At 35.5% G+C, this 13552-nt stretch overlaps 1 protein-coding gene across 2 annotated transcripts in view; it reads left to right on the top strand.

Moving 5' to 3' along the window:
* vps35 (VPS35 retromer complex component) overlaps positions 1-12498 on the top strand; it is a 45792-nt gene extending 33294 nt beyond the window's left edge. For both annotated transcript variants that reach the window (XM_043706895.1, XM_043706896.1), the window contains 5 exons: positions 2259-2381; positions 6229-6408; positions 6679-6918; positions 7573-7716; positions 9296-12498. In XM_043706895.1, the coding sequence (XP_043562830.1) occupies positions 2259-2381; positions 6229-6408; positions 6679-6918; positions 7573-7716; positions 9296-9475 (867 nt within the window). In that variant the 3' untranslated portion in view covers positions 9476-12498. The remainder of the gene's footprint in view (positions 1-2258; positions 2382-6228; positions 6409-6678; positions 6919-7572; positions 7717-9295) is intronic.
* Positions 12499-13552: the final 1054 nt, after the last annotated feature.

The following is a 13552-nucleotide window of genomic DNA, read 5'->3' as shown; positions in this document are numbered from 1 at the left end:
TTCGGCGGGTCGGTGTGGACTTGTTGGGCCGAAGGGCCTGTTTCCACACTGTAAAGTAATCTATGACGAGTGAATTTAAGTTTGTGTAAATTGCTTTATCTGTTTTACAGTGAAACAAATTCTGAAAGTATATTGTTCTATATGAAATATTGAGACATTTTCCATTAATTCTGTTGAAGTAAACTTGAGGAATTTTTATAAACACTATCCAAGATAGAGGTTGCACTTCATAAATTTTTTCATGAAGTGACAGTTTTGGACAAACATTGCAAATAGTTGACTACTTCAAGTTAATGAGTTTTTCAAAAAAAAAATTCTGCTAATATGAATTTTGAATCTAGTGAGTTATTTAATTTGATAACAATTTGTTTATTTCAGTCAGTCCACAATATCCAAGTTCACACTGCTTAAGTAACAAGTAGGAAGTTCTTCCTTGGTCATTACAGGTCGCAACAAAATAAAATCAGTGCAAGGCTAAACGTTGTGCTGCTGTTGATATAACTTGTTGAAAGCTGTGGCAATTTAAATTTCAAATTAAGATAAGCATATCTGAAGTCCTACTTAAAGCACTGCTTTCCCTCCGGCTTTCTTGAGGGCATCTTCTTTACAATGCTGAAGAGTGTCTACATCTGTAGTGTGTAAAGTAACTTAACCCATTTAAAGCAGCCTAAGATATCCGGAGGAGCTGATCTGCAGAGAGGATTATTTTAATTAAAGTCTGTCTGGTTAGTTTGTTAGATGGAAGAGTGACCATTCCCTTCCCATTGAATTTCTGCAAATAAACCAGAATCTTTTAGTTTTCAATATACAAAAAAAGCTGAAAATACTGATCAAACCAGGTGATATCTGTGAAGCGAAACATTCCAAACTAGTGACCTTTTCATCCAAGCTTGAGTCCTGTTGAAAGGTCGAGGAGAAAGTGAGAACTGCAGATGCTGGAGATCAGAGCTGAAAATGTGTTGCTGGAAAAGTGCAGCAGGTCAGGCAGCATCCAAGGAGCAGGAGAATTGACGTTTCGGGCATGATCCCTTCCTGAAGAAGGGCTCGTGCCCGCAACTTCGATTCTCCTGCTCCTTGGATGCTGCCTGACCACCTGTTGAAAGGTCATCAACTAAACTGTTTGTTCTGTTTTTCTCCACAGATGTTGCCTGACCGATTTTATGGTACAGCATTTTCTGTTCTGTTTTCTGATTTCCAGCAACTGCAATGTTTTGTTTCTTAACTTTAGTTGACCCAGCAGACTGCATTCTCAATATTATTTCTGGTTGCTTGGATTTTATAAAATAAGATGTAAATGTGTGCATTGAGATCAGTAATAGCTATATTTGCATTGCAGAGTTTTAATATCTGAACTGTCCAAAAAAAACCACATTTGGACAGTAATTTGCAATTTAGAACTGGCAGATTATTCCTACCAGAAATCCTATTACCACATACTTCTGTGCTGATGACTCTAAACTGGATAAAGCAATTTAGGAGGGTAACAGTTATTTCTTAATATAAGCAATATGACTGTGGTTGCAACAAGCCATCAGTAATCCTCCCAGTATCTCTGTGGCAATCCTGTAGAATTAATTCAGAGAACACAGTTTTAATGTAGAGTGGAGCTGTAATTAGTTCCTTTAGATTTCATGAAATCTAATTTCATCGGTTGACTGCAGAAGTCCCTCCAAGTTATGGCATGATGTTTGTCATGGCACATTTGTCAGACATTCCTGGAATGTCTGCACCATAATGAAGATATGGATGTGCTATAAATGTTACATGTTTGCAGCAAATTGTCCCAGTCCTCCGATTTCCTGATGGAAAAAAGAATGGAAACTGAACATATAATATTAAATGTCAATGTATGTTTTTATTTTTAAAAAAGCGTTTTCACATACGGACTGCAGAGGAAATGCAAGGGATGCTTCTTGTATGTCAAAACAGATTTTTACTAATAGAAGCACTGTGTTTAAATTTCAGTGCATCTGATTATTGGAAATTTGCAGGCCAAAAATAAAATTGAATTGTTGGATCTCATTTGACCTAAATTTTAAAACTTTAAAAATAAAAGGCATTTCTATTCGACTTAATCATTACTAAAGCTCTTAACCTCACAAATTGATGGAAATTTACTATCATTGCCACAATTGTGTGCACACTTTATATGGTTTCAGATTAAATATACAACTCTTCCTTTGTAGAGTACATCTTTGAAAGGAAAGTGTATTTTTTAAAACTGCTCTTCTGTTTAATGTCCTGTTTCTTTTAAACAGATCTTAAACAGTGCCAGAAAACATTTTGGTGCTGGTGGCAATCAAAGGATTCGTTTCACTTTGCCGCCGTTGGTTTTTTCTGCCTATCAGCTGGCCTTCTGCTACAAAGAGAATTCAAAAGTGGTAAGCTGGAAAATTTTTAATAAGTGCTTTTTTTTAATTAGCGAGAAGAATGGATCTTTCTTGTTATTTGATTATTAGTGCTGAAATTGATATTATTCTCTTTCTGGCTAGCTCATCCAGGTTATATGCCACCTTGATCATTTTGATTTAAAAGTTGATGGTCCAGGTGCCTATGATTTAAAAATTAGGTCTTTTTCAAGCAATATATAGTTGGGGTGAGAAGACTAGTTGATCAATGCTTGTTTGAATACTTTGTACTTTTAAATATTTGGGCAATTTTTACATAAAACCATGACATTTTGTGTAGATTTACTTCGATGGGGGTAGGAATAGGAAACTACAGTTAGTGAGGAGAGACTGTCTTTGCTGAAGAAGATAAGACAAAAGGAAGTTTAATAGATGTAAACTGAAAGGTTTTGACAGTCTGGAAATTTTTTCTGGTTGAGAGTTTGAGAGATAATCAATTTAGAATACCACCGGGGCAGAAGAGGTTAATATTTGCAGATGATACAAAATGTGGTAATTTTCTTAATGAGAAAAGCAATATAGAGGAACATGAGACCTTGTATTTCATGTTTACCTGGTCCTTGATTATTTCTGGATTGCTTTAGGAATATTCTGGCACAAGTATAATAAGTCGAGTGTTTCTCTGCTGTATCTGTATTGAAAAGTTTGTCATTTGAAAATTTCTTTGCTGTATAATAGTTTTTCCAACTTTTTGGTTCACGAGATATACAGACCACCTTCCCAATTGGCTGCAAAGAGACAATATAAACTGTAAAATCATGTGCAATTTCCATTATGTAAATGCAATTAAAAATAATGAACTGGACTTTTGATATGTATTGTTGAGCTGCAGTTTCTGATTTTTATTTAGTGCCCTGCATTTAGTTTTAATATCTTTTCTGTAAGTGGCTTTTTATTCTATAGTATTACCAGTGGCTGAGTACAAAAAGAGCATTTTTATTGCACGAATTGCTTTATCTTTGTGCATCCCGTTCAGCAAGTAGTGTTCAACTAAGGTGAACATCTAATAGAGGTTTTCCATGATCTGAAAGTTATGGATCAACCTACTTCAAAAATATTGTTTTGTAAAAGTTTGTGCTGCGCAAAGTTTTAAGTAGCTGAATTTAAGCTTATTTATATTTCTTTTTATAAACCATTCAACTTCAAGATTAGCATGGTAATTAATTTTATATTTAATGTTGGTCATGAGAGTAATATAGTCATAGCATGAAACAGACACTTCCATGAAAACCAAGTTTCCCAAAACAAATTAGCCTCACTTGCCTGGGTTTGGCCCATATCCCTCTGAATCTTTCCAATTCATGTACCTGTCCAAATGTCTGTTTTAACTTACCTGCATCTACCACTTCCTCTGGAAGTTCATTCCACACATGTTAAAAACTATTGCCCTCATGTCCTTTTTAAAACTTTTTTTTAAACCTCTCACCTTTAAAAAAAATAAAATAAAATGTTCCCTAGGAAAATACCTTTTTTTTTCCCTATTCAGTGTATCTATTCCCCTCATGACCTTTATGAGCTTCTATAAGGTTACCCCTCAACCTCCTATATTCCTACAAAAAGAAGTCCCAGCCTCTCTGTTCCTGGCAACATCGTTGTAAATCTTTTAAATTGCACCATGTCCAATTTAATAATATCCTTCCTATAACAGGGTGACCAGTCTGCATGCCGTATTCCAGAAGTGGCTTCACCAACATCCTATACATCCTCAGCATGATGTCTCAATTCTTATACTCAAAGGTCTGAGCAATGAGGGCAAACACTCCAAACCTCCTCAACACCATGTTTGTCTGTGGTGCGTATTTCAACATATATATCTGAATCCCTAACTCTCTGTTCTACAACACTATCCAGGGCCCTGCCACTCAGCCCATTGACCAAGATCTCTTAGATAATCTTTTTCACTGTCCACTATACCACCAGTTTTGGTGTAACCACAAACTTACTAATCATGTCTTCTATATTCTCATCCAAATGATAAACTAAGTGGACCCAATACAGATTCCTGCAGAACACCACCTCCTCACAGGCCTCCAGTCCATAAAACGATTCACCACCCTCTCTTCTACTGGCAAGCCCATTTTGTATCAAATTGGCAAACTCGCCCTGAATCCCATGAGATCTAACTTTACTAATTAGTCTACCATGTTGGTCCTTATCAAAGCCTTTTACTGTTTCAGGCTGCACTTAGTTGGTGAATTTGGGTGGCTCTCTAAATTTTCATGTCAAACCATTTGACCCGATTCAATGATCGGAGTCCATGTTCATTAAGTTAAACAGTGATCTCACTTGCATTGGTAAATGTTTTGACTAATTCATAATTCACACATTGCTTTGACGCCACTTACTTTATACAAGTTGATGGAATACGAATACACAGTTAGTTCTTGCAGCACGGAAGCCGACCCTTGGGTCCAACTCATCCATGCCTGCTAGATATCTTAAATTAATCTAGTCGCATTTACCAGCACTTGGCCCATATCCCTCTTAAACCCTTCCTATTCCAATACCCATCCAGATGCCTTTCAAATGTTGTAATTGTACCAGCCTCCACCATTTCCTCTGGCAGCCCATTCCATACACTCATCGCCCTCCGTGTGAAAATGTTGCCTCTTAGGTCCCTTTTTGTATCTTTCCCCTCTCACCCTAAACCTATGCCGTCTAGTTCTGGACTCCCAACACTTGTCTATTTATCTTATCCATGCCCCTCATGATTTTATAAACCTCTATGGTCATTTCTCAGCCTCCAATAGTCTAGGAAAAACAGCCTCAGCCTATTCAGCCTCCCCCGATAGCTCAAATCCTCCAATCCTGGCAATATCCTTGGAATTTCTTTTCTGAACCCTTTCAAGTTTCACAACATCCTTCTGATAGACCAGAATTGCACACAATATTCCAAAAGTGGCCTAACTAATGTCCAGTACAACTGCAACATGACCTGTTGCAATTACAATGGATATAGTCAGTGTTTGATTAGTATATTTATATTTTTTAGACTTGGTCCCAGTTGCACCTTGTATTGACTGTATGGTAACTCTTTCCATCTCAACTGTTGGCATCCATGATATCCTGTTCAACTGGAGGCTTAGTTTCAGATCATAACTTTTCCATCTCTCTGATAATGATTAAGTAACTAACTTCTGTTCCTTCCTCAATTCCTTTGTTCCAGAAGTCTTAATTGCTGCACTTTACATTTCCAGGCTAAATTACTTGATTGTTCCCCTTTCCAGCCTTCAGTCTTTCATACACTCAAATCTTGCTGTATGCAATTCTGGCTTATCAGCCTTGTCACTCCGCTGGATCACCATCCCTGAACTATTACTTTATTCCTTGTCTTTGGTTCCTCAAAGAACTGGTTCCTCTCTCCACAAAGACTCAACATAACCTACCTGCTGAATCTTTCCACTATGTATCTGATCCTCCACCCAAAATGCTCATTGTTTTTGACTTTTGCTATATGTTTCTGACCCTTCCACTTGTAATGTTGATTTCAGCTGGAACTTCTCTGCCTTGTTTCCTTTCTTCCATCACATCATTTGGAAGGAAAAGAAAAGCAAATTAAAGATTTGCATCTTTTTTTTATTACAGCAATATCAGTTATTTCTGCAGTATTGGTGGGAGATTGATACTGAGAATTTATGGAGTCAATTCATCTGAATCCATGTGCTTCACAAAGTTGGATTGGTTAATGTCAGATTGATTACAGTTTATGCCAAACATTTTATTGCTGTGACCTGAGTAGAGTCCCAACTCTTTTTTTAAAAAGACCAGCTGTGAAATTTTCTTTGCCTTGAGCACTTTGTTCATTTATTTCATCTTCTAGGATGAAAAATGGGAAAAGAAATGCCAGAAGATATTTTCTTTTGCCCACCAGACTATCAGTGCCCTCATTAAAGCAGAGCTTGCAGAGTTGCCTCTCCGTCTATTTCTGCAGGGAGCACTTGCAGCTGGGGATATTGGATTTGAGAACCATGAAACTGTGGCTTATGAGTTTATGTCACAGGTAAGGATTAATATTTGTGTGGCAGAAATTTTTCCAAATATTGGAAAGGAAGATATCCTGGCAATAAAATCTAAACATTTTGGCTATTATTTTCTTGTAAAATCAGTCACTAATATTTGACTTTTCATCCTGCATGTCTCTTAAATTCCCAATAAAATTTTCTGCATTAGCATGTTACAATTGTGGCAAACAATTCTGAAGCCTGCTTTCTGAAAGCTGTCATACCAAATCTTGTAATTGTGACACTTTCCTGATACAACTATTTTCCAGGCATTTTCTCTGTATGAAGATGAAATCAGTGACTCCAAGGCACAGCTAGCAGCAATCACATTGATAATTGGGACATTTGAACGCATGAAATGCTTCAGTGAGGAGAACCACGAGCCTTTGAGGACACAATGTGCATTGGCTGCTTCAAAGTTGCTTAAGAAGCCAGATCAATGTCGTGCTGTTAGCATCTGTGCTCATTTATTTTGGTCTGGGCGGAACACTGATAAGAATGGAGAGGAGGTAAGAATGTTAAATGTTTAGCCATCAGTATGCCCCTTAAAATATAATCTGACCTTTATGCTCATGTTTATTAACTTAATGTCAGCTTGCTGTAAAATTGTAAATATTGGTAAGAATTATTTCATCTCTCAACATGTAAATAATTACATTTAAATGCCTTGAGTTTCTAAAAAAAACAAGTAATCTCTAAATAGTGAAAGGGTATTCAGTTTGACTGCATGTTCAGAAGGCTTAAAAGTTTTGCCCTCAATGTCTCCATATGACATACGACAATTTGAATTTAATGTAAATAGAATAATTGATAAAATATTGTTAATCACTTTGATATTTTCAAAAAATGTAATTGGTGTAATACCATAGTGCTTAAAACTAGAGTTGCATTTCAGAAATTTTTAGAGTGTACTGATTCAGTGATTAAATTGAGAGATTGATGTAGGCTTAAGTGTAACTTCATAAAACCTCTGTCTTAGAAATAATAGGAAATTGTTCTTGTAATTAGAACATTTATTTGAAAATGTTGCATGTATATTGTTTTTGGGATAATCGGAGGGAGACCATTGCTGCTGGTACTGTGATCATGAATTGTTACTTTTATGTTTTTGGTTGCTTAATTTGAACACATTGAATTGTTTAATTTCTGCTTTCTCCTCCAAGATTCATGACGGCAAGCGAGTGATGGAATGCCTTAAGAAGGCTTTGAAAATAGCCAATCAGTGCATGGATCCATCGCTACAAGTACAGCTCTTCACTGAAATCCTTAATCGATATATTTACTTTTACGAAAAAGAAAATGAGGCGGTGAGCTTGAATTAGTGATTATTGAATTATTTACTTTGACAGTTGTCCTTTTAGCAGATTTTTAGTAAAATGTGCTTGCATGTATAGGCTTATTAAAAATGAATAACTTATCCGCTTATAATACAACAAGCAAACTAAGTGAGTGCTGCTTTTAAAGGTCTGTGCTGAACTGATAGATGCTATCATAATGAGAGGGAGCATTACATATTTTGGACTCCACTAGCTGGAAAGTTCTCTCTCATTGTGAATAGAAATTATGCACTAATGTTTTAAGTAGGAATCATTAACTGAAAAGAATTTATCTTCAGATCTGAATAGTCCTAATGGAGAAGGCAGAACAAGCAGTAATGTTTGCTACATAAACTATTTTTAGATAAATATTTAATTACCAGGCATTATATTTCTTAAAGTGTGTTGATACATTGAAGAAAATAGGTGGGCAAGAATCATGAGGTGTGAAAATAAAATGAATGGGTGTAAATCTCTCCCAAGAGATTAAGGAGCAAAAGGTGTTTTTTGTCCAGTCATAGTGCTCTTTCAGTTCAAATGATTCTACACAGCAACACAACTTTTTTTTTGACATGCAGACAAATCTGTTGCATGTTCTTTTCTAGTCAGGACAGTATGGAGGTGGAGGGTGCTTGGTTAATAATTGGTTTTAGCTACTTCACATTTTTCTGGGGAACATAGTCAAGGTTGCTCTTTGGGATCACCATCCAGTTGACTCACTTGATAAATCAACAAGATCAGTTTTAGCAGTGATTATGACCACCACTTCAATGTTTGCACTGTTTCTGGATAGTCATGGTTCCCACTTGATTGATGGATGCCTGAGTAAGGTGTTTCAAGGTCGCTACACATGGGAGATCTATGTTAATTAGACATTGCATTGAAAAGAGGTGATGCAATGAAAGAGCAATCTTCAGTCACTCTTGTTAACCTATTTGTACTAGTTCTCCCAGTCTCAACCCTTTCGAGGTTTGACAGCATGAAATAAGTTGTATATATGGCATTTTTAGCATTTAAAAAAATGTACTTAATGAGCATATTGAAAATGAATACCATGAAGATTGAAAGAGGTGATCAAAGATAAAGATCTGACTGAGTTTGAGAAGATCTTGTAGATTTCACATGAGCAGTGCAGTTTGTACCTGATGACCAGATTTCTGCCCCACCTAAATGTTAAAACACCTCAAATCCGGAATGACATTGCATCTTTTTTAAAACTGTTTTTGACCTCTGTACAACTGTTAATGCAGATAAACACACTCCTTCAGTTCTCTCCAATTCAGTTGGGCTGCCTTGTTATGAACTATGAAACCATAATCAAAGCGTCCCTGACAATGGTTTGTTTTACTGTACATTTTTTTTCTCTCTGCAATCTTGGATCAAGCCCTGCTTCTTTCCACTTATTTGCTTGTTGCCTTAGTGATAATATCAAACTGTATGCATGATGTTCCTTTCTGAATGTGGCTGTTACCTCAGTGGAATATTCTGTTTAGACATATTAAGTGTGCAGTATTAAAGGTGATAAACTTTCAAAGTTAATAATATTACAAACTTAAACTTTTATATGCAGGTGACTATTCAAGTTTTAAATCAGCTTATTCAAAAAATAAGGGAAGATCTCCCAAACTTGGAATCCAGTGAAGAAACTGAGCAAATTAACAAACACTTTCACAACACGCTGGAGCATCTGCGTCTGAGGAGAGAATCACCTGAAGCTGATGGACCAATTTATGAAGGTCTTGTCTTGTAGCTGAGCACTACACAAGTTATAAAGATTCCAGAAAACAAAATTAAAATCACTATTACACCTCCTCCTTTTCTGTAGTGGATGGTTATAGAACGTGCCTTTTAGACATGCCAAGACAATAGGAATGCATTGAAGTGTATCATTCATAGAATATTCTACCCATTGACTATCTAATTTCAAGGAAGCCATTCCTTTGATTTCCGCCAGTAAAACTAAAAATCTTTTAGGATGTCATTTAAGAGATTGTTTGTTTGTTTGTTTGTTTGTTTGTTTGTTTTATCTATTGCAGCATGACTTGGATTTACCTTACTTACATATTTCAATTTGAGCAGAAAGGTAACCATACTAATCTGTTTTAAACTAAATTGTCCTGCAGTTTAATTGTAAAATTCCTACATCTGAATGTCTAAAAGTTAGCTGTTTCAGCAAACCTCTGTTGCAGTTTACCACGTTATGTTTGTGAGTCAATTAATTTAAAAGGCAGTAGTTTATTTCAGCTGAATATCTGTACTTGAAATCTTTTCTCCTGAAGCTGGAAGTTATAAAATATCCTGTTGGATTGAACATTAATTGTTTAAGGGGAGTAAGTATGCAGATTAGATCAAATAGGTTAACAGGTCCAATTACCTCCATACACACTAACGATTATAACTATTTGATTTTATAATTGACAAATTCTAGTTAATTATAAAGCTAGAAATAACACATGCACAATTTACATGCAAAGATTAACAGTTTCAGAATTTGTACTCAGTATGTTAGAAGCAAACTTTCTATATTAATTGCTCTCTTAATTGTTCCTAATGTTTAAAAGAATAATCTTTTCTCTTAGGATTCCAGAGATCTATAACTGTACCACACTAAACTAGAATGGGGGAAAAAAAACTCATTGTGTAAATTAGAAATGTTATCCAATGTGTTGTAATATGTGGAACAAATTAGCCAGTTGACATTAGTGTACTGGAGCTCAGGTCAAAATTCTGAAGCTGGCATTAAACTAATTAAAACTAGTCTTTTACTAGCTTTATTTTGCAAAACTAGCTGAAGTTTGCCTTACTGAGTTAATAAAGAACAGTGCAAGTAATTAGCCTCTACTTTTTACTGGACACAATATGTATGATATCTAAAACAGAATCTGGTGAACCTTTTCAGCTTTTTGTCGTCCAAGAAACCAAGTTAATTTTATAGTAGTATTAAAACTTAAGAACATGCAAGTTCACACTGACTTTCTACTTGCCAGTTTTCAAGTTTGGTTTATCTTGTCATGCACAAAATCCCAGAGTTCAGATTCTTTCCAGTATGTAATTTAGCTATACAGACCAAGAATATTAATAGTTTGTTCAGTTATTTCCCTACATGAACAATGGTCAAAATTCTGCTGTTAAGAGGCATTCTGTATTAGGGAATTAAAAATAAGGCAATGTCTTGATTTAAGTAACTTCCATTATCTCTGCTGGAAGTGTACCTTTTTGACTTGAGTGCAAGCAACCTGAATGGCTAATGCTTCTATGGTCAGATAACTTAAATATTCACCGTGGATGCTTGCACACGATCATTGCACACTTTGGGTTACTGGAAGATGACTAGACTCATTTACCATAACCTCTAACTAGTAACCAGCTTTAGAAGAGTTGCGAAAATAGGGAAGGGAAATACCATAAAGTACATCCTTTTTCATTAATGTAATTGCAAGTATTAATGTGTAAAATATAAATGTCAATGTGGTATAATATTGACAACATAGCTGCTGTTTTGACTAACTTTAAATAATGTGCGCAGCTGAATGAAAATAGTTTCCATATGTTTCTTGAACACCAGGAAGAAAATAATGCTGAGAGCTATATGAATCTTATACTTATTCTGAAGAATTGGTTGGAGGTGGTAATCTGTTTGTAACAAGTCCAGCTTTTGTACTGATTGACCAAATTATAAAGGTTGTCTTCCAAGTTATGCATTATACTAGCAGATGTGATGTTCTCTTTGGTGACTTCTTATTGCAGCCATTTTGCATATAATGTGTCAATTCCTGTAAATCTGTTTAATCGCACATCTTGTGTGACAGTTCATAACCCAGCAATTTGTTGCTGGCTGTTCTAATCCCTGTTTGCCACCTAAAAGATAAAAGGGTTTTGTGTTGTAATTATTTTGACAAAATACCAAATGGCATACTATGGAGAGAATTTTTTAGCTTGAGATTACAAAAGAAAATGTACCCCACTGTATTGTCAACCTTTCTCGGACAAGTGACGAATAGACCAGTTTCTATATTGTCGACCTGCAACATGTATTGATTAGCATTTTGTATCTGTCTGATTTGAAGTTTTTTTTCCACAGTCCACTCAAGTTGTTCATTGAGAACCATTTGTAAAATTTGGAAGCTAAATTCTCAAATCAAAGAATTCATATGTTTGACCTGAAGAACAACTTTTTGTTTAAAGGTTTCTAATTGTCTGACTGTCTCAAAATGGCACACTTTGGGATCTGCACTCTACTTGACATCAGTTAAGCAAGTGAGCTAGGTGAGAGACTTCTCGCTCATTTTAATGGTAGAGAAGTCTTGATTAGCAGGATGAGAATTACCCAACATACACTGCTTTCAGTGAATTAATGCCCTAATTGTTTTAAGTTTGTCATTTTCCTTAATTTGTGAAAACTGTTGCATTATTTTAGATATTGATATTGCTTCTCTAGAAAGCTTACTCATGCTGTAAGTGTAGTGGTATTGTTGAATTCTATAGTAGTTGTAAAGACTTTATTCTAAAACTAGGCACATCACGTACTTCATGTAAAATCTTGAGCTGCTAAGTTGATAAAAGGGTGGTGTTTGCTGTATTCAGAGGTTTATGATGTATTTGTATACATGTATCCTTGCAACCAAGCATGTATTCATTTCCCCATTTGAGAAATGAAATATACTTTTTGAAATCACTGTAACATACTTGTAAGCTTTATAATTCCTTTGTAAATTAACTGGAGTATTATGGTCAATGTATTCAACAAGAAACCTATTAAAATGCTTGACCAAGCACTGGCAGTATTCATTGTTTTGAAAAGCATACAGTACAGTTCATTATTAATGTGAAAGTTTGCTAATGGAAATGTTTCCAACAAAGCCACACTTGATGGCATAGGGCAAGAGGAAACTTGTGAAATTGGAATGCAGGAAAGGTGCGTGAGGCTAGTGTATAGTCAACACCATAAGGTGCTGGGAAGTGGAAGTTGAAAAAATTTGAAGGAATGCATACTGAATATTTTACAATGCGCTGTCTAATAGTGATTACACTTGGGATAATGCCTGAAGTTAAAGTGACAATTAATATTATAGCAATATGGTAGACAGATTATGTATATTATATGGTCAATCAGTATACTTTATCAACTCAACACGAAAACCTGTAAGGGAAATATAAAGCTGAGATTAAGACTAAACATGAATGAAGGACATATTAGAAAGATGGCTGCAGGGATTGGTATGAAGTGTGATGGACAGAACTGGTGCTGACATTCAATTATCATTCATGCTCCAGTCAGCCCATTTCGGGTGCTCTTTATTTCCTCTAGTGGTAGATCATCACATCTTGGAAGGGTTTTAATATTTCGAAGCAAATTTAATCTGTGTTTATATTTGAACAATTAGGATTTGAGCCCACGAAGTGTAGCTGTTCCAAGTTAATTTAAGTGCCATAGTATTTGGGGCTCTTTCTTCCATAGTTTAGAAACAGGTTATAATAGTTTTGACTAAGTGCGTTAAGGGATTAAAATTTTCAATATTGCCTCTTAAGAATTTCTCTCATTGGTGTTTAGAACTTCCTTCTTATTTTCTCAAACTGAAATGTTACTGCATCCCTTGATGACAATACTTTCTGTATTTGTGTTGGTATAGGTTATTTGGATTCTCTTGTGTTATGACTTTGAATTTTAATTTTGCACCCAATTTCCTAAACAATGCTTAAATTGCCATAAGAAAATAGGCATAAGCCAGTACGTCAATTTTCAAAATAATTGAGAAGCCTCTACAGAGCCATCACTGTAAATGTCTTCTGCAGGGGGAAAAGCTAGTGCATTTTTATTGCATGTGTG

The sequence above is a fragment of the Chiloscyllium plagiosum genome, chromosome 17, assembly GCF_004010195.1.
Source record: "Chiloscyllium plagiosum isolate BGI_BamShark_2017 chromosome 17, ASM401019v2, whole genome shotgun sequence".
Taxonomy (NCBI): Eukaryota; Metazoa; Chordata; class Chondrichthyes; order Orectolobiformes; family Hemiscylliidae; genus Chiloscyllium; species Chiloscyllium plagiosum.
This window is presented reverse-complemented; position numbering and strand designations above follow the sequence as displayed.